This window comes from Drosophila innubila, assembly GCF_004354385.1.
Source record: "Drosophila innubila isolate TH190305 chromosome 2L unlocalized genomic scaffold, UK_Dinn_1.0 4_B_2L, whole genome shotgun sequence".
In the NCBI taxonomy this organism is placed as follows: domain Eukaryota; kingdom Metazoa; phylum Arthropoda; class Insecta; order Diptera; family Drosophilidae; genus Drosophila; species Drosophila innubila.
In genome coordinates, this window is record NW_022995372.1 from 7,550,269 (window position 1) to 7,573,572 (window position 23,304).

At 35.3% G+C, this 23,304-nt stretch overlaps 1 protein-coding gene across 2 annotated transcripts in view; it reads right to left on the bottom strand.

The window, feature by feature from the left end:
* The window catches only part of LOC117781634 (CUGBP Elav-like family member 2), an 86,552-nt gene that overhangs the window by 25,941 nt on the left and 37,307 nt on the right, over positions 1-23,304 (bottom strand). The window contains exons 1-4 of one of the 2 annotated variants that reach the window (XM_034618421.1): positions 20,075-20,433; positions 19,474-19,931; positions 12,863-12,945; positions 9,142-9,190 (exon numbers count right to left, since the gene is read on the bottom strand). In XM_034618421.1, the coding sequence (XP_034474312.1) occupies positions 9,142-9,190; positions 12,863-12,945; positions 19,474-19,931; positions 20,075-20,157 (673 nt within the window). In that variant the 5' untranslated portion in view covers positions 20,158-20,433. Of the gene's footprint in view, positions 1-9,141; positions 9,191-12,862; positions 12,946-19,473; positions 19,932-20,074; positions 20,434-23,304 lie in introns of those variants that run through there. The other variant, XM_034618420.1, reaches the window with a different exon arrangement.

The window sequence follows — 23,304 nt, forward strand, 5'->3', positions numbered from 1 at the left end:
TTAAGTCTTAGTATGAAAAACTTTTTTGTTTTACTAGATATCGTAACCAAACTAATAGAATATGCATTTATTTAAGACTTATATATCCTGAACAAAGTTGGTTCTAATCGGAACCACTATATCATATAGCTGTCATAGGACCGATCGGGTGAAATCCAAGTCTTAGTATGAAAAACTTTTTTTTTCATAGTAAGTACGAGGTCTCCGACAGTATAGTATGCTCGGCTGTAGCAACGCGAGCAAAGCGAGCAGGGGGCGGGGCCCCCTAGTTTTTCTTTATAATTAAAGAAAAAATTTTTTTAAATATGAAATACGTTCAACAACTAAATTTTTATATTTTACTATTTGCCTGCATTAATGATAAAGTTACAATGTCAAAAGCAAAAGCAATTGCAAAATTTTGATATCCAAAAATTAACGAGGTATTAGCGAGTTTTAGACCAATTTTGATATCATTTTAGACGAACAAAATTGTTTAATCTAAAATTTTAAATAAAATATAATATATAAAACGAAAATTGGCATTCGGCACTGCGCAAAAAAGTTATTTTATGTACAAAGAAGATCACCCTTTTACTCACAGTGCACAATGCCAATTTTCGTTTTTTTATATTAATTTATATTTTTATTTAAAATTTTAGATTAAACTGAATTTTGTTCGTCACAAAATTGATATCAGAAATTTTGGGTCTAGAAATTGCTTTCGTCACTAGACTTTCCTCGTTTAGAGGTTTTTTTTAACGCACAATGAAAATTTTATTTATATTTGACACGTTTTGTATTTGAATATTTAATGTGAAACAATTAAAGCGTTGAAATCAATGAATATATTTTCTTTATATTTCTTTTTGTTTTATGTTTTTACGACAATTAACATTTAGTTTTTATTTAGTTGCATTCGCGTTTTTTGCGCACTTTTTAGCGTGTGTTCTGTCTTGACTTTTGAATCAGGCGACGCTGCTGGCATCGAATCGAGTTTTCCTTTCGATTGTAGACAATGCATTTATCATGAGGTGCTTTTATAGATGGCATAAAATTGTCTAAGGAGACGACAGAATGAATAGTTCGTTTCGCTATTGATGCTAATTATAGTTACGAGACAGTTGAAAAAAAATTGTTTTTTTTTCTTTTGAATAGGCAATACTAAGTGAATGATCTCTGAAAGGCATTCGGCATTTAATTGAACTCAGCAAACAATGGAGACAATACTCGCAGTCGACATTTTTATACCCTATTCTCATTGCAAATCTGTACAGGAAGATGTAGAGAAATCAGGGAATCAAACCGAAACAAATATCGATTACGGTTTCGGTTTCGGTACATCCAGATACAACTGTTATGGTAAAAGATTTCGGTTTTGAATTTTTGAAAAACTAGAATGCAGTTTAAATTTAGAAGTCAAACCATGATCAAAGTTATGAGAGCTTGAAGTTGATCCGACTTTTAATCTAGCTCACTTTACATGTAAACATAAAGGAGACATTATCAGGCATGTTCCGGTTTTCACTGCCGACAAGATTTGTCGGAAAAAATGATAAAATATAATTTGATAATGTTTAGCCCAAATGCAACGTGAAAAATTACAATTTTTAAAAACCGATAAAATAGGAAATAAATCCGGAACAGGCCTGTATATGTAGGGCATACCTTTTTTTTAAAGGGTGAGACTTTGTTATGTAGGAAACTTTTTGTTATTAAAGTAAATAATTACAAGGAAACGAATAAACTTACTTAGCTCGTTAGCTTGGCTTTTCATTAACTGCTGACTTTAGCAGAAGTTCAATAAAGTGTCACCCTGTTGATCTTTGTTTTTTTTTCAACACTTTCGCGCCTCGTTTCACAGCGATTAAAATTGCATTTCAGACTAAATTGATACAAATATAAAAGTATATACTACTGTATTTATTTTTCACTTTTCCTCAGCAGCATCACAACAACAATGAAGCACTCAGTTCGCATGCCACGGTATAAAAAACGCGTATTGGCAAAAATCAAAGCACTAAAAATAAATTGACATCAATCAGCGACGGGAGGGGGCAGTGTTGTGTGCAACTAATTAAGCATCGTCACATACAAAACACACAAACATTCACAAACTCACACAAAGAACACAATAGCGCATTTTTTGGTATTTAAATATCGCGAGATTTTTTGCGCCAGAAAAATGGGTAAAAATTGGAAACATTTGTTTCGTCGCTCGTAAATCAACGTCCGATTTGGCTGACGATTTGGACTGATTGACGTTTTGCTTGCAACTAAATGTAGCAACAAGACACAGAGCACACTCAGTTGTAACTCAATTCCAGCGCACAAAGCTCATCTCTCATCTACTATAAATCTCAATTTCAACACTTAACCCATCTCATCTTAACTTAACTTAACTCAACTCATCTCATCACGATCTCAAAAGGTTCTGGGCGGACATAACTGGAAAAACTTGATTTACAACTTGTTGCTGTTGTTGTTGTTGTTATGAAATTGTTGTGCTCTTTTTTAAATGACTTTTAATGTTAGTTTCTTATATTGTGTTCTTTAGTCATTTGCATCTATTTCATAGTATTGCTGTTGCTGTTGTTGTTATTGCATTTTGTTGCTGTTGCTAATGAGTTAATTAACACATATAGCTTGGAAGTTTTTAAGATAAACTTCGTGTAAACTATTGCGTGTGCGTTAATTATGATTAGAATCAAAATGCGAACACACTATAGCCAAGATCAATATGTTCGGAACACACTATATATAAAGCGGATATAGAGAGAGATAGTGGAAACTAGAAAGAGAGGGAGGAGGTGGAGAAAGAGTGCAAGCAAAAGCGAAAGATTTCAATTTGTTATCATTAAATTCACTGTCAGTTTTATGATATCGGTCGAAGTCGAATCAAGTTGAGGAAGCATAAGTATTAAAAGCTAAAATTAAGTGATTATTCGATACTCCAAAATAAAAAAATGTATATATTTCAAGAACATAATTTGACAAAAAAGTTACAATAAATTTTTATATTAAGTTATAATTGTTTTATTAATAATCAAAAAAACCCTCCAACGGTTTAAAACAATGAAATTAAATTGAGACCAGGGAATAGCACGCGTATTGAAAATTCTTAAGGATAAAATTAAGGTTTTTAATCGATATTCGATCAAAACAGCAATGGCAATGGATATTAGATAGTTTCCTTAAGTAGAATGCCACCTAAATAGATAAGTTTCTTTTTAGGCAATATTTTTGTTTGCTACTTAAGACAAATATTAATATTAAAGTAACAATGGAGCACGTCTCGAATAATAACAATATCCAAAATATTTTAACTCTTTTATAAAATTGCTTAATCTTAATTTATCCCTTACTTATTCATCCACTTTGATAGACTTTCGCAAGAATAGAAAAAAAAAGGAAAAACAATATACAAACATCAATGAAAAATGCAAATACAATTTTTGTGTACTCGTTGCTCTCTCAAGGTTCTTTCTCAATTGCCTTCCGGTAATTTCTAGCCACATTTTACATTTCAACGCGACACCGCACACGCGAACACACATACATATACGGCTTTGCAGTCATAATGGCTAATTTGAATTTTTATCATGTTTACAAGCAAACAATACGTGCATCATCATCGCAGAGAACGTCAAAACTCCAAGGATCTTCCCCCTTTCCCGACTTACAAGTCTCTCTGTTGGAAAAACCTCGCACAACATTTGCATATCGATTTCATATGCGGCATATAATAGAGTTTTCCCTATCTCCATTTCCTCTAGCGCATGCAAATACAATCCATTTTTGAATATTTCTTTCTTGCGCGTTCGCAAATTGTGTGGAATAACCATGAAAATGTTAACATGTCTGCCTTTTTGGTTGCTTACTGCATATTTCTGGCGCGCCCTCAAGTATGCAGCGCCAAAAAACATTTGACATTACGAATTTGCAAATTTAATACTCGTAACACCCTCGCATGTGGGTGAACGCACGAGTGAAGGTGCAAGTGGAAATGAAAATGGAAGAAGAAAAAAAAGAAACTGACGCCAGCAAACTTGACATCGTGTCTCTCTGGGCGCTTTCATTGTCTGTTTGAAGTTTGCTTGCATGTAAATTGCACTGATTACCACGTTGCACTTTTCTTTCATTTTTCTCCCTCTCTATTTCTTTCTCTGCTCTCTATTTCTTTTTGCTTACTTTAGCTCTTTGCTTACTCATTTGATTTGGTTGCATTTTGTCTGATGGTACTTTGCTCGTCATTTCTTCATGTCTTCTATTTACTTTACCTAATGCAAATCGTCTTTAATGCCAGCACTTTTTTGTTTGCCCATCGCTTGTGTCTATTGTTTGGCTGTCGCCTCCTTTTCCCCTTCCTTTTATTAACACTTGACGTATTTATGTACCCCCGTTATACCCACCCAGGGTCAGCACCATTAAATTTAACTGCACTTGCTGCAATTCAAGTGGAAATGAGACGCCATTTGTTGTGTTTATAAGGCTAAAAGAAATTTGTAATAGTCTTTTTGTTATTGAAGGACTTAAGAAAGGGAATGGAAGCTTGTGAGCGCACTCATTATTTGCTAAGCAGGAAGAAATATAGGAAAATAATCTTCAAAACGATGTTTAAGGCCTAATGCGTAACTAAGTATTGACAAATAAAAATTTAGCTGAGTTTTCCTATTAAATTAAAACTATTTAAGTAAACTGTTTATAGAATAAAAAAATAAATCAAATTACCAAAAGTTAAATAATCCCTTTTTAACATATCATCCATCATTCAAACTAAAAAATAATCCTTAATGTTTTGATAGTTCAACGTCTTAATTACTAACTCGAGTGTAATTTTTTGTACCAAGATTTACTTCTAGATCCTTTCACAATTTTGAGGACTCACAGTAAGTACTCGAATTGATCACATTTCTGGCAACTATCTCTGTCTTTCTCTGCAAAGCCCTTTAGCTAACCAGCAACAACACTTGCACAAACCAAAAACCAATCAAAGGTTGCTCGTTGTCTGCCAAAAAGTATGCTACACTTTTTAAGGGGGGTACCCAGGGATGGGAACCGAGAAAAAGCAGGAAACAAAACTCGACGACTCACTCAAGCATTTTATTAAATTGCCACCTTCCGTTTGTTGTTACGTTGCTCCTTCTGCAACTGTCTTTTTATTTTCAATTCCTAGGCGTAAACACAACACACAGACAGCACAGACAGACACGACGGTTCCATCCCCTCTCTTTCACTCAATATTATATATATGTCTGCCATCTTTTTCTATTATATCGTTTCCGCTGTTTGGCATAAACTCAGTGCACAGGCCAAAAGTAAAATTTTTTCTATATTTTTATGCTTATTGCGAGTAGATTTTTTTATTCTTCTTTTTCGATCTCTTTTATTTTTTGAGGTTAGAGTGCCAAAGCACGAATATAAAATACAAACTACGAGAAAAGCTGAAAAATAAAACAACAAGAAGAGCATTTGTCTAGTGCTTGGCTTTGTGGCAATATCGATATGCCATTGCGGCAAATGCGAGTTAGTATTGTTTATATGTTTTCTACTGATACATTTATACGTATATAAGCAGATAGATTTGTACATGCATGTCGGGGTGTCTATATAATATGTCTATAATGCGGCAAACGTTGGAGTCAGTCCAAAATAAATTTACATTTGCATTGCAATCGCTTTAGGCGCACTGCAGGAGTTCGCTTTTAAGCTTATCTAAAATTAAAATTGAGCCACGAAATGTTAACCGTCTGCAGACGGTGCTAGTGGGTTAGCTGAAAAATGTAAATAAAATGTAAATATAAATAAATGTTTTAATGCTCAATTTTTTTGGCAAAGCAACTGTTAAAAAATAAAAAAAATTAAACATTCATAAATGTTTTAGAAGCAGTGTTTTTTGCTTTTGAGAAACACAAATGTATGTGGTATCGGACTGTTTACACAGTTTACATAATTTTTGATCACCATTTAGGAAATTGGTTTATTTCATCGAACCTCAGACTTTCCACTGTTTGAACTGCATTCTTACCAACGGCTTAGCTGGTAGTTGGCAGTGCGTATGGGTCAGGATCTTTGCTATTATTATCATCACTTTCAAAGAGAGTTTCAAGCTTTGCCCTTATCGCAGTCTCTACCTGTTCCACTTTATCGTGACATTGTGAAATAACAATAAAAACATTACAACACACATGTCACCAAGTACATATATGATTTAAAATATTGCAAGTCGGGAAAATATTTTTTAGCAAAGTCACTAAGACCTTCTACTGACGGCCATCACTAAAATCCAACTATACTTAATTTTAAACGTTTTTTGACCTTTACCATCAAATATGATTTTTGACAATGTCGTTACTAATTGATCGATGCAAGTTTAATTGTGTTTAGTTAAGTATATTTTTTGTAAAAGCAGGTGCAAAAATTACTTGGGATTTCAATTGAGTTCGGAATTTTATGTTAAGATGTTTAAAGTTGTTTTGTAATAATTAATTTAAAAACTGATTTTAAAAATAAGATTTTCTGTAAGCGATTATCGTTACATAAAACGATAAGCCTATAGAACATTCATTTAACAATGAACAATTTACTATTATTAAATACTAAAATGATCTAATATCGATAAGTCTGTACAGCTGTGGTTATCACTAGCGATAATACTTTCGTGTGACTAATGTAATACATTTTCTTTCCCTATCTTTCTCTCTTCATCTTGTTTTTGTTTTTATGTTCATCAATATGGCCCAGATGCTTTTCTAAATGATTTCATTATTAGCTTGTTCATTATTACCCCATCATTTTAATTAGCAGCCAAAAAAGTTCCTAAAGCAGAACCAAAAAATAAGATAAAAAATATTAAGCATACGCCATGTTGAACAAGCGTAATTACACGTATAGAGGCAAAGTTGGTGGCATGCAACGTGGTAAGGAAGCCGCATGTCAGCAACTATTTTTTTGTTTTTCAGTTTTGCTGCAACGTTACAACTTGTTAACAATAAGCGCCACTAGAGGTCGCCAATTAAAAAATTGCTATAGCCCTCGCTTTTGACTGGCTTTTTGCTTGTGTGTGTGTGTGTATGAAGAGTCTGAGTGTGCGAAAAGTCAACATTTTTGTGGTCACTTAAGCAGATTAATTTCATGAGTATAATTAAAAGAAGCAGCCGCGTGCGTGGGCTACCAAAGAGCGGATAAATCAGGAGGAGATAAGCGGAAAATGGGAAGTGAGAGGTGCTGCAGCGGTAAGCGTAAGTTGGCAACAAAAAATTAACATGAATTAAATTTTTCGCAAAACTTTTCGATGGCGCTGTTAAACAATTTTTTTTTGTTGCTCTCGCCCGACACATAATTGATGGTTTTTAATTAACTGCCAAGTGACCGACACGCAACTGACAATGGCCCAAAAAGGGGAAAATAAAAATTAAAAATTGTACCAAAAACAACTCTACGAGAGGAATGCAATTTAATACCCTTTTTGGAACAGTCGCACAATTTAGTTAACGCTATTACGTAAAATAATGCGATAGTTTGATAAACAAATCATTAGTTGGTATCAGCTTAAATGGAAATATCTCTGAAAGCAAGATGAAATGTATCGAATATTATATTACAAAAAATTTATAGTTTTGATAAAATAATTATTTTACTTCACATACAATACTTCTGTGCTTGCAGTTTTGACAGCTTTGTCACAAAATGTATTACATACGATAAGTTTAATGTAAATTGAAATAATGAAGAAAATGTATATAGCTTTTGAAATTATCAATATTAAACATTTATATCAAGTAGTTTATTTAAGTACTTTTTTTATTGCAATATTTAACTGAATTCATCTATCTTCCACCGATTCGGCCAAGTCATCTTTGGTATTGCCTTAATGCTTAAGCCTTATGTTTTCCACTTAATATTTTGAGAAAAAATTATTTAAAAAAAATTAAATTTGTTAAATCCTTTTATTTTTTAGTAGAAATACTTAATTTAAAGGAAAACGGCGGACATAGTTTATGGTTAAAGTCTAAATTGCTTCAATTTGTTGTATTGCAATTGCAGATGAATTGGTCATTAATTTCGATTGTTAAAGCATTTTTTTTTTTAATAAATATCAGTACACCGCTTACTCAAAATTTTCTTCAACCTATGATAATTTTCTGCTTATTCGTAATTATAGCGATTTCCGCTATAATATTTTGCCAGGCGATGCGTTTGGAGTTTAAGAACAAAATTGCATCAAAATGTGGATTTCGGGAAAAATTTTACGATATCTTTTGCAGTTCGATCCAAAAATGTATTGTAAAACAATTTTTTCAATTTCCGAACATTGTCGATTGGGTTTAAGTTTTCGGATGATAAGTCTCTTTTAGCGTTTTGGTAACATTTTTTATGTATACAGTATGTCAATTCAAGTATTTGACACAAAATTTTAATATCCAATTCATAATACTCTTTAAAAGCGTATAAACAAGCACGTTGACTGTTTCAAGTGACAAATACACAATTGGAAAAAAAAAAAATGTTTTAAATGTATAAAATGTGTCCTGTCCATCGTCGGAGTCAAATGCTGTCGAATGCCATTAAACGCATTTAGGACTTGTCAACATTTTATAGAGTTTTGGCCAATTAAAATGAAAACACAACTGCAAATGGACCACAGATGTTAATTTGTTCATTGAACTGAGCTTTAGTTGATGGGCCCATCACTCTACACTGATAAAAAAATGTTTTAACATCAAGTTTTGGTCTCAAAACTAAAAATTTTGGTTTAAAAAATGCGTTAAGAACATAATATTCTCGAATTAAGAAAACACATCTTGGTTTTAAGAATATTTTAAATAAGACCAAGTTCTAATTTATAGAATAAATGTTCTTAAACTTAAAATCAAAAAATAAAAAAATTAAAAATGATTTTAAAATTTAAAATTTATTTATATGAAATAGTACATATTTAAACTTTCCTAACAATTTAAGATTTTTATTCTTGTATTAAGAACTTTGGTCTATAAGAATAATATTCTTAGAATTAGTAAAATGTTTAAAATTATCTTATTTTAAGAACAAAATATACAAGATGAATGTTCTTTATTTTTTAAGTTGGTCTTTTTTTCAGTGCAGGTTAGTTAGTTCATATAAAATCTAATTCTCTACAATTTCGTTAATTATTTTACTTACCATTGCGATTCTCGCTATCGGCGGGTTTCATTTGAATTGGATGATACATCTGAAATTAAAAACAAAATAACAATTATATAAGGAATATTAAATATAATTTTATATCTTTAATTTATTACTAGTTCCTTTATGGTAAAATTTCCTCTCAAATGCGCTCTCTTTCTCCCTAATTCCATTGCTGCTACCTAATTTGCCGTGTTAATCACATTTGATATATTGTGACGCTATAAACGACGACGCAGTCAGCGATTAATTTGCAAAGCTTTTGGCGCAATGCAAACTCCGCAACAACCAAATACAAGTTGCCCTATATATATATATATATATTGCGAATGTGTATATATATTCAGCCGAGAGTCCATTTATATGCTGATGCAGCGACGTTGTCCCTTCAGTTTTTTTTTGTCGCTTAAGCTGCATAATGAATGAATGCAGCAGAGAGAAAGAAAGAGGGAGAGGGCAGAGAGATAGATAGAGAGAGAAAGCGAGCTGACAAGCTGCTCCTAACTGGTCGCCAAATCCTTGACTAAAGCCAAACACATTTATTCAGCGGTCGCGCGCAACAACAACACCGCAACAACAACGACAACAACAACTACTTCAACTACTACCACAAGGCAACTTTTGGGCAAAAGGATGGGAAGGCGTGAAAATCCTAAAATATGCGTTCGCATTTCCCTTTTTCCCGGGCGCTTAGTTGCAGCAACGGCCGAGGCGTTTTAAATGTAATTTTTCGCACAGCGTCTTCTAATTAAAACAAGCTTAAAGCTGCCGCAAAACGTGCCGCAGCACGAGGTCAGCCCCGAGGCCGAGTGCAGCCCTTTTCTTCGCCTCTTTTCATTTCTCTCTTCATCCTTGTCCGACGACTTCCGTCGCCAAGTCGCACGGACTAATGGCCCATGATTTATTGGCAACAACGACAGTCTACGCCGCGCTATGGAGCAACAACAATATCAGTTGCGTCCTTGTCCGCATTACCGTTTCTACACCTACCTCCCTCCTTTTTTTCTCTCTCTGTCCCTCTTTATTTCAGCTCGTAAATAATACACGCAACACGGCGACTTGCTACAAATTGCAGTCCAAGTCAACCTGTTTCTCGAGCTGCGCTTTTGTTTCCTTTTATTTTAAGGTGCGTGCCACGCCCCATTTTACTTTCGCCTTATTCTTACACATTTCCATTTTTATATTCAGGAAATGGCAATTACCAGGCAAACGCAAGCTTTTTCAACTAATTGTTTGAAATGTTATCAGCTTTTGGTCTTTTATAACATAAAAAATTCGGCATTAATAAAATCTCATCTCAAGTTAAATGGCCTTGGATCTTTTTTTTAAGAAATACTGGATTAAAATTTCATCATACATATACATATCAGTTAGAACTAAGCAGTGTAAAAATATTGCACTGGGAAATATGGTAAATAGTTTTTAGAAATGCGCTTCTCATAATATCGTTATTCAAATCAATCAAATAATTTTGTATTAGTCTGGTCACCCTGCAAACAGAAGCACTGCCAACATGTCGTTAAGGTGCTGCCAACTTGACTCTAACAAAATATTGCCAACAACTGCCAATCGAGTGCATTTTGGAAGCAATTGCCAAATTGCAACACGCACACATGATTCAAAATGGACAACTTTTCTGACTTTTACCCTCTTTTTCCTCCTATTTTGCTGCATCTTAAGACTGACTTTTGTGCCTTTCAATAGCAATTTTGTAAAATAAATATTGTTGCACAGCTGTACAATTCTTTTTGGCACTGTCACAGGACATGCAAATTATGTCAGATTCTGAACGCTGATAACGTGGCATGCCACAAGCTTGGTTCCACATCTACCATTTTCCTTTTCAACTACTTCCTTTAAGAACGACACATGACATTCCAAATAATAATAATCATGCTGATTTGATGGCGTAATAGAAAATAAGGAAGAAAATAAAAAAACTTAACATTGGCAAATGCCGTTGGATTTTCGCTGATGTTGTCTTTTATACTTCCCCTTTTCCACTATATTCGAAGGTTTGCGATGGTATTCCCCTACCCCTCCCTACCAGCAATCCACTGTTATTGCTCCTGCTGGGACTTCTCTCGTTGCTGACAACTTTGGTTGTAGCTCTAAAGCGTAAATTGACATTTTTGTGCCTGCGGTTTTGTTGCCTCTTGCAAAAAAACTTTTGGCGCGTGTCTTGTGCAAACAATTTTTCCATTCTTCTCTCTTTTTTTCCATTCGCTATTGTCTTTTTGTTGCATACTTTTAAGCTGCCAGTGCAGAGGGCTAAAGTTTGAAATTACTTGCATTTTATGGTCTACAAGGAGTAAGAAAGGGGGGATATTGAAGTGTTGAAAAAGACTATATTGGAAAATAACCAAAACACTGCAAATTTATACCCTGTGTAGCTACAATGGGTTGTTGTGATGGATGCTACAGTTTTTTGAGTAATGCAATTTAGAGTTTGCTCAACATTCACTTCAACTACAGGGTATCTGTGAATGAGGTTTTGTCCCCTCGATGGTGATTCTTTTTTTTATTTGATCGTTTTATGCATTTTTTGTGCCGTGTCATGTCTGTGTCAGTCCACGCGCCAGTCAATCTGTCAGTCACGCAGTCAGTTAGTCATGATGAAGCCACCACGATGCTGAAATCTAGCCAAGCTATTTCCTGTTGTTGTTGTTGTTGCAGTGTTGCATGATTGCATTTATGATAAGTTGATGTGGCAGCTGCTTTTCGCCATTTTGTGAATTCGCAAAATCAGCAGAAAAAAACAAGGGGGCTCCGCCCTCTGCTCGCTTTGCTCGCGGTGTGGCTGTAATCGAGCACGCTCGACAGTAGGATACCCTGTGCCCAGCTACTCTGTACTATAAGTTAATTTTCGACCGATCTGTCCTATGGCAGCTATAGACGACCGATTTAAACCAAATTTGATCAGGATGTATAATATTAACCTAAATACATATTCTATCAGTTAGGTTAAGATATCTTAAAAAACAAAAAACTTGTTCAAACTAAAGCTTGATTTTCGACTCATCGTCTCTATGACAGCTATATGATATAGTGGACAGCTCTATGACAGCTATATGATATAGTGGACCGATTTAAACCAAATGTGATCAGATTGTTTAATACCAACCTTAATGCATATTCTATCAGTTTGGTTAAGATATCTCAAAAAACAAACAACTTTTTCACGCTAAAACTTCTTTTTTAACGTATCGTTCCTATGGCAGCAACATGATATAGTAGTCCGATCCAAAAATAAAAACAAACTCGATCAGCGTATGCTATCCAGGAACCTAAATATTAAGTTTGAAGTCTCAAGCTCTTATAGTCTCTGAGATAGACGCGTTCAAGCAGACGGACGGACGGACGGACGGACGGACGGACGGACAGACAGACGGATAGGGCTAGATTGACTTGGCTGTTGATCCTCAACAAGAATATATTTACTTTATGCGATCTGCCACGCCTCCTTCTGCCTTACATTTCTGCCAAACACATAATACACTTTTTTGACCATTTTTAATGGGCCCATGGTATAACAAGTTGAAATGCATGCGTCGTTTTCATACGACTAAGATATACCCAGCAAGTGTTCATTCCTGTTGTTGTTGTCACTAATCGTTGACAATAAATGTCACAAATTATATGATATTATTTAAAAAGGTAAAAATGTATAAAAAACCAGGAAAAATGTTCAGGAAAAAAATAATCTTATAAAACTTACCCCATTCAGCGTTTTCACATTATGCAGAGCGTCCTGAGCTTTAAGTGCCGCACGGCGCGTATAAAACGTCACAAAGCAGCAACCTGAAAGAGTGAGAGAGAGAGTTCGTGTGTGAGAGAGGGAGAAAAAAAAATTAAGATTAGCATAAGGGTTAAATTGGAGTTTATTTTCAAGCGTCGCGATGTCAAAACGAAATTATGAAAATTATTATTATGAGGTAGACAGGCAAAAAGGCGTAAGTAAAGAGGGTTAGGCGGGGCACAGCGGAAGCGGGTGGCAAATGTGGCAACATGGCAGCACTAAATTAAGCATTATGGCCTAAACCCGCCTTCCCTTCAACAAATGTGTCGCGTTTTGTTGAGTTAATGTGTGTGTGGCACGAGGGTGGAGTGTTTGGTTTGGGGCGGTTTTTGGGGGCTGTTAGGTAAGTGTTTTAGGTGTTGGAATTTATGGTGGTTTGGGGCAGGTGGCAAGCACATTTAAGCAGCAAAACGATACTTAGAACAATGCTTGAAGTTAAAAATCGTGAAATTTAGCATAAAACAAAAAAAACATTAGCTTGATAATTAGCATCATTTTAGCTAACTGCGTTCCCCACTTCTAAAGACATCTAAGATTTTCATAGAAACACTGCCACATATCATATATGCTACATTTTATTTTAATTTCAAATGACATAACGAAATATATTTTCAACGTATTTCTATTTTCAATCTATATGAAATTGCACTTTTATATTTTATTTGCTTCTTTTTCTTAACACCAAATCTGTGGCCGAGACGTCAAACCAAAATTGAAAAACGGAACAGAAAAAATCAAAATAAAATTGAGTTGAAAACCATTTCCGGCTCGTGCACATTTTCCATTTAACGTGGACATGCTTCGTTCAGTTCCGTTTTCCGCTGTTCCCCTCACTCATCAGTAGTGTCAAAGGGTGTTTTATTTTGGATTTTGGGTTCGGGCCCCGTTAACTGTGAGTACAAAACTTATTATGGCAATAGTTGCATAATGCAATTACCGGACATATCGACGGCTTTCGTTCAACCAAGCGTGATGCGTTGTGGTGCCCATGGCCCATGGCCCATAACCCACACACACACACATCCAACTCACACACACACCTTCCCAGCACTTGGGTAATTCAATCTGTCGCTGTTTTTGAACCATCGTCGTCGTCGCTGCCACACGGCATTTTTTCACATTTTTCACATATTTGCAAATATTTTCATTTTTCATTTTGGGTTTTCTGATATCCGGAGCTGGTTTAGAGAGAGGCAGATGCCAATGCTAACGGCGCCGCAACGGAAAATGGGTATTATGAGGAGGTGAAAAAAAAGACTGTTTTTTCAACTTTCCATTAAGCTTAAAGCTTTAACAAAGAATGCATCACAAATTGCAAGATGTAACTTTAACATAAATGCATTTTGAACATAATACTAAAGCTTGTTAATGATGGACAAATTTAAATTTAAATTTTTAACAGTTTCTTTTATTTGTTCGTTAGTTGATTTATCTTGAATAACAATTTTAATGGGGTGAAGCTTAAAAATTTACTACATTTTATAGTGAAAGTATATAAGAAACTATGTTAAAAGCTCACTAAAATCTATAAAAACAAACTTTGGCACATTTGAAGCTTATAAACTTCTGCTCAAGTTGTACAAATATATCGCATTTCACTTAACTTAAAGAAACGAAAAGCAAATCAAAAGTAGATAAAGGGAAAGACATAGAGAGGGAGGGACAGAGAGGGAGGAGAGCAAAAGCAAACGTAACGTTTTGCAATCGCAGATTAAATATCACTTAAAATTAAACTAGCGTTAAATGTAACAAATGAAAGAAAATCGAAACGATTTCAAATGCAATAAAATATCGTAGAAGTGAAAGAACAAAACTCTAAGAATGGAAACCAAAGACGAAAACCAATCGCGCGATAAGCATGTAAAAGGAGAGGAAAGCAGAGGAGAGAGAGGCAACTAGCAAGAGCAGAAGAGAAATCTCTCAATTCCTATTATGTGCATGTCAACTGCAGTTAGAATCAAAGCACCAAAACAAGGAATGAAGAAAGGAAGGTGGGAATTAAGACAGAGCTAGAGAGAGTAATGGAGAGCGTGGGTGAGCTTTCGCTTGAGGGAACAATGCGATAAAGTAACACAAACAACAGCAAAATCGGTGGCAGAAGCTGAAAACGACATCCAGTCACGTTTTTGGACAAAAACTTAATCCAAACGATGGGCGGACTATTGTGGGCGTGGCAGTGATGGAGAATGGGGAACTTTAAGATGTGAAATCGAGAGCCGACGTTTGCCCACAGACAAGACGTGCCAAAGTCCAGCCAAAGGATGTTATATGTGTGCATAGAAAGGATGTGCCAGGCCACACGTAGATAGAGACAGAGTGAGAGAGAGTGCCGGAAACGAATTAATCGAAGTTAAATAAATCAATGTCATTAAACTTTGGCGCAGAGATTTAGTGTACGAGTGTAGCGACAGTAAATAGACAGAGAGAGAGAGAGAGAGAGAGAGAGAGAGAGAGAGATGGCGAGGAAGAGAGAGAGGGATATACATAAATATACAAAGAAAGGTAGAAACTGTTACTGAATCAGATCAACAACAGCATGCAATGCAACAAAAAAACTTCAACTACAATTGCAATCGAATTTTGTTTATGGCTTTCCATGGAACATACCCTTCTTCCCTTTTCACCGCCCCCTCACCACCTCTTGCTTTTCCTTGCTCTTCTTATAGCGAAAGTGACAAACGTTTTGCAATAGTTCAGTGGACACCAAAAGTCAAGAGCAAACCCCGAAAAAAAAATCATAGAATACAAAAAATTCTTTGAAATTGAAAATCTTTTGGAAATTAAGTTAAATTTTATGCATTTTTCACGCTCTGCAAGCGGCTAAATAAAAATGTCAGGCACACGAAGTGAGCCAGGAAGAGCAAGAGAGAGGAGTGAAGACGAAGAGAGACTGATGAAGGCGGCAGATAAGTAAGTGCGTTTCATTTTCAACGTCTTCTTTTATTTTGGTGACAGAGGACAGCTGGACAACGAGCTGAGAGAGGCAGCATTGGAGCGAGTTTTTTCGACATTAAGTTCTCAAGGCGAAAGCGAATAGATAGCGAAAAAAGAAGGAGATGGAGCTAGAAAAGAATCTGCTGCCTGACAGAAACAGTGTGAATTATATTATTCCTTTTTGTGATTTTGGTCAGCCACGTTACGTTTTTACTCCATTCACTTTTTTCATTTCTTTCTATATATATTTCTCATAAATCACAACTAAAAAAGGAGACAAGAAAAGCTATTAATAGCCCAAATGCCTCCCTCTAGTTGAAGGTTATGTGTAGAATTACAATAAGCTGATAAAATTTTTAGTAGAAAAAATATTACTTTAAAAGGTATTTCTAATTGAGTAATATATAGTTCCATAAGTTACAATATTGGTTAATAGCTTGTCATGTACTGTTTTATTTATCACACACGCTATTCAATTTGTGACTTAAGAAACTTGGAAATTTTCACGAAAACTAAAAAAGGGGGGGATAGAAATTAATTTTAGAAATATGGTTCCTGGTGAAAACATCTTAGAATTGATTGTAGAGAACGAATTTGGGTTACCATTCTTTTGTGAAAAAATCGATGCACCCTATTACTCATCATTATTTATTTTTCACAGGGTATCAAGAGCCATCAAATTGAACGCTTTTGGCCAAACACAGCTGAAAATGCGACCCAACGCGCATTGCACCTGAACAATCTGAAACAGAACCGCAATACTTTGCTTAACCCTTCTCTTCACCCTTTCTCCCCGTCCCACCCCACACCTGTTGGAACCCTTACCGCAAATGCCAATAAATTATGACTCTAGAGAGCTTAACCTTTTCTCTTCCGCTCTCTCTCTAGTATGTCTCCCTCTTCTATCAGCTTGCCACAGAGCCACAGTGAAACCGCAATAACAACACCCGCAAACAAACATTGAAAATCCACTCGAAAAAGTAACTGGCCGCTAACGAAATTTAGTGTGCAAGAAAAACAAGTTTTTAGCCAAAAGGCATTAGCCCAGAAATATAAAACAAAAAAGCAATAGAAGAAGAAGCGTCAGAGAACTGAAATTTCTGTCGAAACGAAAAGGAAATTTCTGTAGGGTTATTTACGACTTTCTGGTTCAGAGGTCATCGTCGCGCTTAAAAGTGTCATTTCCCATTTTTGGTAGTAACAACTAGAGAAAGAGCGAGGGAGAGTGGAAAATGGCACTAACTCTCCCACAAGTCAAGTCCTGGCTTTTGGCTAAGCGTTTTACCATAAAAATGCAACAGCAAAATCCAAATTTTCAATGGGAGTGAATAAGAGGAATATAGGAGAGGGGAAACGTTAACTTTTTGTAGCAGCAAAGAAGCAAACTGGGCCAAACTGAGTTACTGTCCAGGCTAAATGGAAATGTTGTAGCCAGGAAGTTGCAGCCAAAATAAAACTGCACATGAAAGGAAAACAAGAAAACTTCGTTCGTCCAACGACAGAGGCAGAAAGCAACAAGAAACTTTCATCCCCATCACCACCACCCCACTCTTCACTCAGCCTTCTTCTTTTTGGGTCAGTGCTGCCTACGACACGCCTACTCTTTGACTTTACTCTTTTTTGTTTTATTTCTTTATTTAAATAATAACTTTAAAATGCAATTTGTGTCGATTTGTGTTTGTGGCGCGCTTTTAAGCTCAAGTGACAAACACGCACATGTGAGCATGTATGTGTAGGCAGGCACTTAGCCTAAAGCTCGCTCTCGCCCACTCTCCCACTCTCTCATTCGCAGTCTCTCTGACTTGCTGTCATAAATCATCAACACAACGCGCCACTTAAGTGCTTCCTAAAACTGTTTGCGCTTTTACTTTGTCACACACACACACACTCACACAACTGCCACGCCCATTGATGACAAGCTGACCGTACACACGCCCACATTTCAAAGCAGCAGCCGCCGCCTGTCAACTGCAGTAAAACCAAAGTGATATAGAGAGTGGGAGAGAGCTTAAGAGAGAGTCAGAGAGCATTGTGGGAGGGGGGCGCTAAATCAGTATTACAAAAGTTGGAAAATAAAAAGGATAACAATGGGCAGTTTCTAAACAAAAATTCATATAAATATGTATGTATATTGTACATAAAAAAATATGAATTTGACAATGGACATTCATATTGTCATGATTGTCGTATTGAAATAGCAATAGACTAAGTGGAAATGCCGTTATGAATGGCCAAACTCAGAGAGATAGGGAGAAGGGAGATAGAAGAAGAGAAGCATCTGCATTCGAGCGGCTTCAAATCGTCTGACATAACGCAGAAGGCAAAAGCCAACTACAATCAAGAGAGCGTCAATATCACAATGAAATGAAGCTATTGTGTTGCTCTTAAAAACTTTATTTAATCAGAGTTATTAAAGAGCAGCAATAAAATAAACTAAAAGGCAAATATCTACATAGATAAAAATGGCGATTCAGAAAAAGCAATTTAATCAAGCAACGAAAGCAATGATGAAGAAAAAGAGAACGACACAGATAACGTAAGTTAAATAATTGTTTTGACATATGTACATAGATATAAATTCATAAATTTAATTTTTACTTTTATAACTAGTAAAACCCAATGGATCTTATATCATTTCATTATCTGCTCCAAGAAACTAAACAATAATATTAAAAAATGAATGGTAATATTTGGTTTTATTTAAAGGTATTACCATTTTGACTATATTTTTGTACAATATAAAACATACGCATTTAATTCCAAGTCAATAAAATTACCTGACATGCTGTATTAATAACAGGAACTGTAGTCATTATGGGTTTTATTATAAAACTCAAGAAATAATCATTGTTTTATGAGTTTTATTATTTTATTTATGGTTACTTTTAAGCAAAAAATAAAACTCAGGAATAATCATTATTTTTGAGCAAAGAAATAAAACTCATAGAATAATGATTATTTCTTGAGTTTTATTTTTTGAATCGAAAATAAAACTCAACGTGTTATTATGTGCTACCGACTAGAGTTTTATTTTTGTTTCAGAAAAAATAAAACTCAAGAAATATGAGTTTTATTTTTTTTGCTCTAAAAAAAATGATTATTTCTTAAGTTTTATTTTTTTGCTCAAAAATAATGATTATTTCATAAGTAAAATAATAAAAATCCTAAGTCTTTAGATCGAATTAAAATTGCATAGATTACCCTTAAAGAAAAATTTAGCTATATTTCACGTTTTTTAACAGTTACTAGAAGTGAATGGTTTTTTCAATTGAAAAAAAAAAACAAAAAAATTATTATTTACTGTCCCTGATTAATAATGTGCAGTTTTTATTGTTGTTCAGCATACAGTAAATTACATAAATTTAAATTTATAACAACATACTTATATTTTGTAACTTGTTCTAAGAACCATAAGAAACTAATATGAAAAAATATATATTTCATTTTTAATGTTATGTGCATTTTTCCTTTGTCAAAGCAATTAATAGACCTACTGTATCAGTAATTATAGTTCGTTTAATGAATGTGAGAGTAAGAGAGGTTTTTCTAAAGAGCATACCTAAACTGTTTAGAGAACTAGAGCTTTTATCTCTTACCTTTGCTTATTCCCGTTGCCTTATCACGCAGCACATTGATTGAATGCACCGGGCCGTATTCCTCGAACATTTCCCGGAGTTGAGTCTCATCCATAGATTTGGGCACCTGTCCCACAAACATCTTAATGTTATCTGGATCCGGCTCCTTTTCGCCGTAGGTGACAACCGTCGAGTCTGTGTCGAGGCGGAAGCAAGAATCATCGTCCATACTAACAACAACATTACGATTGGCACTACATGGATTATTATTATTGTTGTTGTTGTTGCTCAGTAAACCGCTTGACATGATGCTGTTGTTGTTGTTGTTGCTGCTGCCGTTACCAAAGGGTATGACGCTAAGAGAGTTGCTCGAGTTGTTGTTGTTGTTGTTGAGCAGCGATGAATTGTTGTTGCTATGTATAGGACTATTCGGTAGGCTGTTGGTAGCGCTGCTGCTCTTATCACTCATACCAAATGCACTGCAAAGAGAAGAAAAGATAACGGGATTAAGTACAAGTACAATTCAAGTTAAGAGAGTAAGGAAAGAGATGCACTTCAAAATTAAAATACAGTTATCTTCACACAGTTTTACAGTTTTGTAGTTACTGCCCAAAGTACTCACTCCATGTAAATATCATCGCTTTTCTCTGAGAAATCAAAAATCATGCGGCGATTGCCCATAAAAGAAGCGCGACTGCTAAACATATTGTTTTTGTTTTTATATACTTTAATTTCAACACTGTCGAATCGATTTACAACAAAAAAAAGAGAATCGTGTACTATAAAATACAAACGCACACGGACAATTATTTGTCAACTATTAAAACTTGCAAATTGATTAATTAACAGAAGTTGATCTAAAATCTTTCCATGAAACACTGCAACACGCTGACTGTGACTACAAATCCACTAATTAAAATTTGGGCACACAATTTTCACGCACGCGCAGCGCTTTTTCACTTCCTTTACTGGCAGCCGTCGAAGAACAAATGAACGAGCTGCGCAGTAGCAGAATCATAAAATATTGACCATCTAAGAAAAGGAAGCAAAAGCTGAGCTGGAATGAGAGGGAGACGATTGACTATTAAATAGACAAACGAATGCAGGTACGGCAGTAGAGGCGAAGGAGTGAACGGGATAACACTAGGCTGCGCCTGTTGAGAGGCAACAAGAATTAAATGGATTTGAGAGAGCGTGTGGGAGAGCTTTCCTTGCAATTGTGACCAAAGCAGCACAGCAGCAGCGAAGGAAAGAACGTTATAATTGTGTGCTTGTGTGGGTGGTATGGTAGGCAGAGAGAGGCAGTGAGAGGCAGCTAAGCCTGCGTCACTCACTTACAGCATTGAAGAAGAGAGCAGGACAGCGCTGCTGGCGCTATTTAGCTACTCTCCTGATCTACTCTCTCTGTTTTCCCTGCGCTTGCTGCTAAGCTAAGCTTAAAAGATAACAGTTCCTCCGAACAGAGAATAAGGCTTATTGCAGAAGTTTGCAAAACAATTAAATACAACTTTAACTTGAACTAAACTCATTTGTCAAATGATACTTTTCCTCTTTCTTTTACCTATCTTAACGACTACTTAAACATACAAATGACTCTGAAGGTTTCCATTTTCCCACATCAACCTAATTTAATTTACGATAGCTACCTCTTAACGATACACGCCCAGTTTTCCATTTCCTTGGTTACACTATTCAATCATGTCTCATCTTCTTCTTCGTCGGGTGTTTTAACGCTTTAGTTGACCCAATTTGAAAGCCAACTGTTTACACTAGCAAATGGCCATCAGGTTAATGCTATTTGAGATTTGCTCAAGCTGAAAATCGTCAAGTAAACAAAGAGAGTTCACTCAACCTCCTAACTAAGAGCAGAGAGTAGCGGAAGGATAATCGCATTAAAAGCTTAGTCAAGGTACAGTTATATTGTAATAAGCATAATCAAAGTCAATGAACCATAACCACAACATATCACGTTACTTGTGTAATTAAACAAAACAAAAACCTTTCCCATTCTTTGTACTTACTCATCCTTTAGTTGCGTTTTAAATCGCTGCAACACACCTAATATTTTAATTACTTGGCTGCTTTTTGCTTTGTGCTCTCTCTCTCTCTTTCTCTCTCTCTCTCCCTTTTATGTCACAAATTCCTTGATTTCATCGCTCTTTTCTCTCCTCTATTCTTTCCTTTGTTGCATTTTGCAATTTGAAGTTTTCGTTCGCTTTTGTTGTTGCAATTGTGACTTTTGTTTTGTACACCATCAAAACTTACAAACTCGTTGACCCCCTCATCCACTGCTTCGCTCACCCCACTCACGAGCTGCTGTTGCTGCTCCCTTAACCCGCTCTCTTAGCATTTTGACTTTGTCTGTCTAATTTCGTTTCGCAGTTTGACAGTTACTGTGTATGGCCTGAATGGCTTTCAAACTGTGGCACATATTAACAGAGCGCGACCATTTGACACAATTATTGCATTTCCTTTCGTCTCTGTGTCCGTTTCTCTATCTGTGTTCATTGCAACAACATGCTTTTAGCCGTTTGCCGTTTGATCTGATAAAAAACATGCACTTGCAACAATTTTATTTAAAACTTTACAGCAACTTAGCGCACAACATTCAACAAAAATAACGAGAGGGAGAGAGAAAAAAAAAGGAAGAAACAAACTTGTTGTGCATGTTTATCAAAGTTCAAAGTGCAATTCATCTTCATCAGGCAAGAAAATTGAGATCAACAACAAAGTATGCGAAAATACATTGAAAACTTTTCTTCGACTATCGACTTAACAAGACTATCGCATTTATTTCGATAGCAGTTACAGTTCCAAGTTTAATACCCTGTTAGTTTAAATTCCGAAAAGATATATTCGTTTAGTTGCCAAAATTTAAAAATTGTGCAAATGTTTGAGAAAATATTCTGTTTAAATTTATTTAATACTTTTTATACATTGAAAACTTTACTCCGACTATCGACTTAACAATGTTATCGCATTTATTTCGATAGCACTTACAGTTACGAGCTTAATACCCTGTAAGTTCAAGTTCCAAAAGGGCATATTCGTTTTGTAGTTAATACGGAAAATATTTCCTTTGAATTAAGTTCATTTTAAATATTAAATATAGAACACATTTTAAACATTTTGCGCTTTTCTTTTTGCACACACATTTATCTTCATCTGTCTGCGTGCCAAATGTTGCCCCAAAGCTGTCAACAATTTGCCACTCAAATTACCCGGGGAACAACTTAAAGACGGCGCACAATTTGGATTTGGGTCTCTCTCTAATTTGCTTGATTACTCTAGAGAAAAAGAATGCGTGGGGGATTTGGGGAGAAATTTGAAATCTATTAAAAAAGTTTTCGAGTTGAAGAAGGAAACGAGAATTGTGCCAATGGGCAGGGAAATTCACTTGTCACTTTGACAGAACGGACAGAAGTCAAAAAGCTAGTTGAAAAAGTAGTAGTAAAAGTAGTAGTAATAGATATCACTTGTGGTTTAGTAGTAGAAAATTACTGCACCACTTTTTGTCTGACTTTTGTGGTTTGCTTTGCTTTTGTTTTGCTTCGCATTGTTTTTCTGCTACCAACGGTAACTAAAACAGAAGGTAAATTTTTGAAGCGTCTGCTCCACAAATCAAGTGCAATACTTTACAACAAAAAAGGCAGTGAAGTAGCTCAGTTTTTGCTGTTGTTGTCTTTGTTTTTGCTGTTGCTTCTCTTGTTTTTGATCAACCGAAGTTTTGTCTTTTTATTTTGCTTTGTTTGGTGCTGTGTTGTTTTCTCTTTACTTTATTATTGTTACGCATGCTTCATAATGTCAATTTGTAAGTCAACTTAAGGCTGAAGAGCAAGCTGAAAGAGAAAC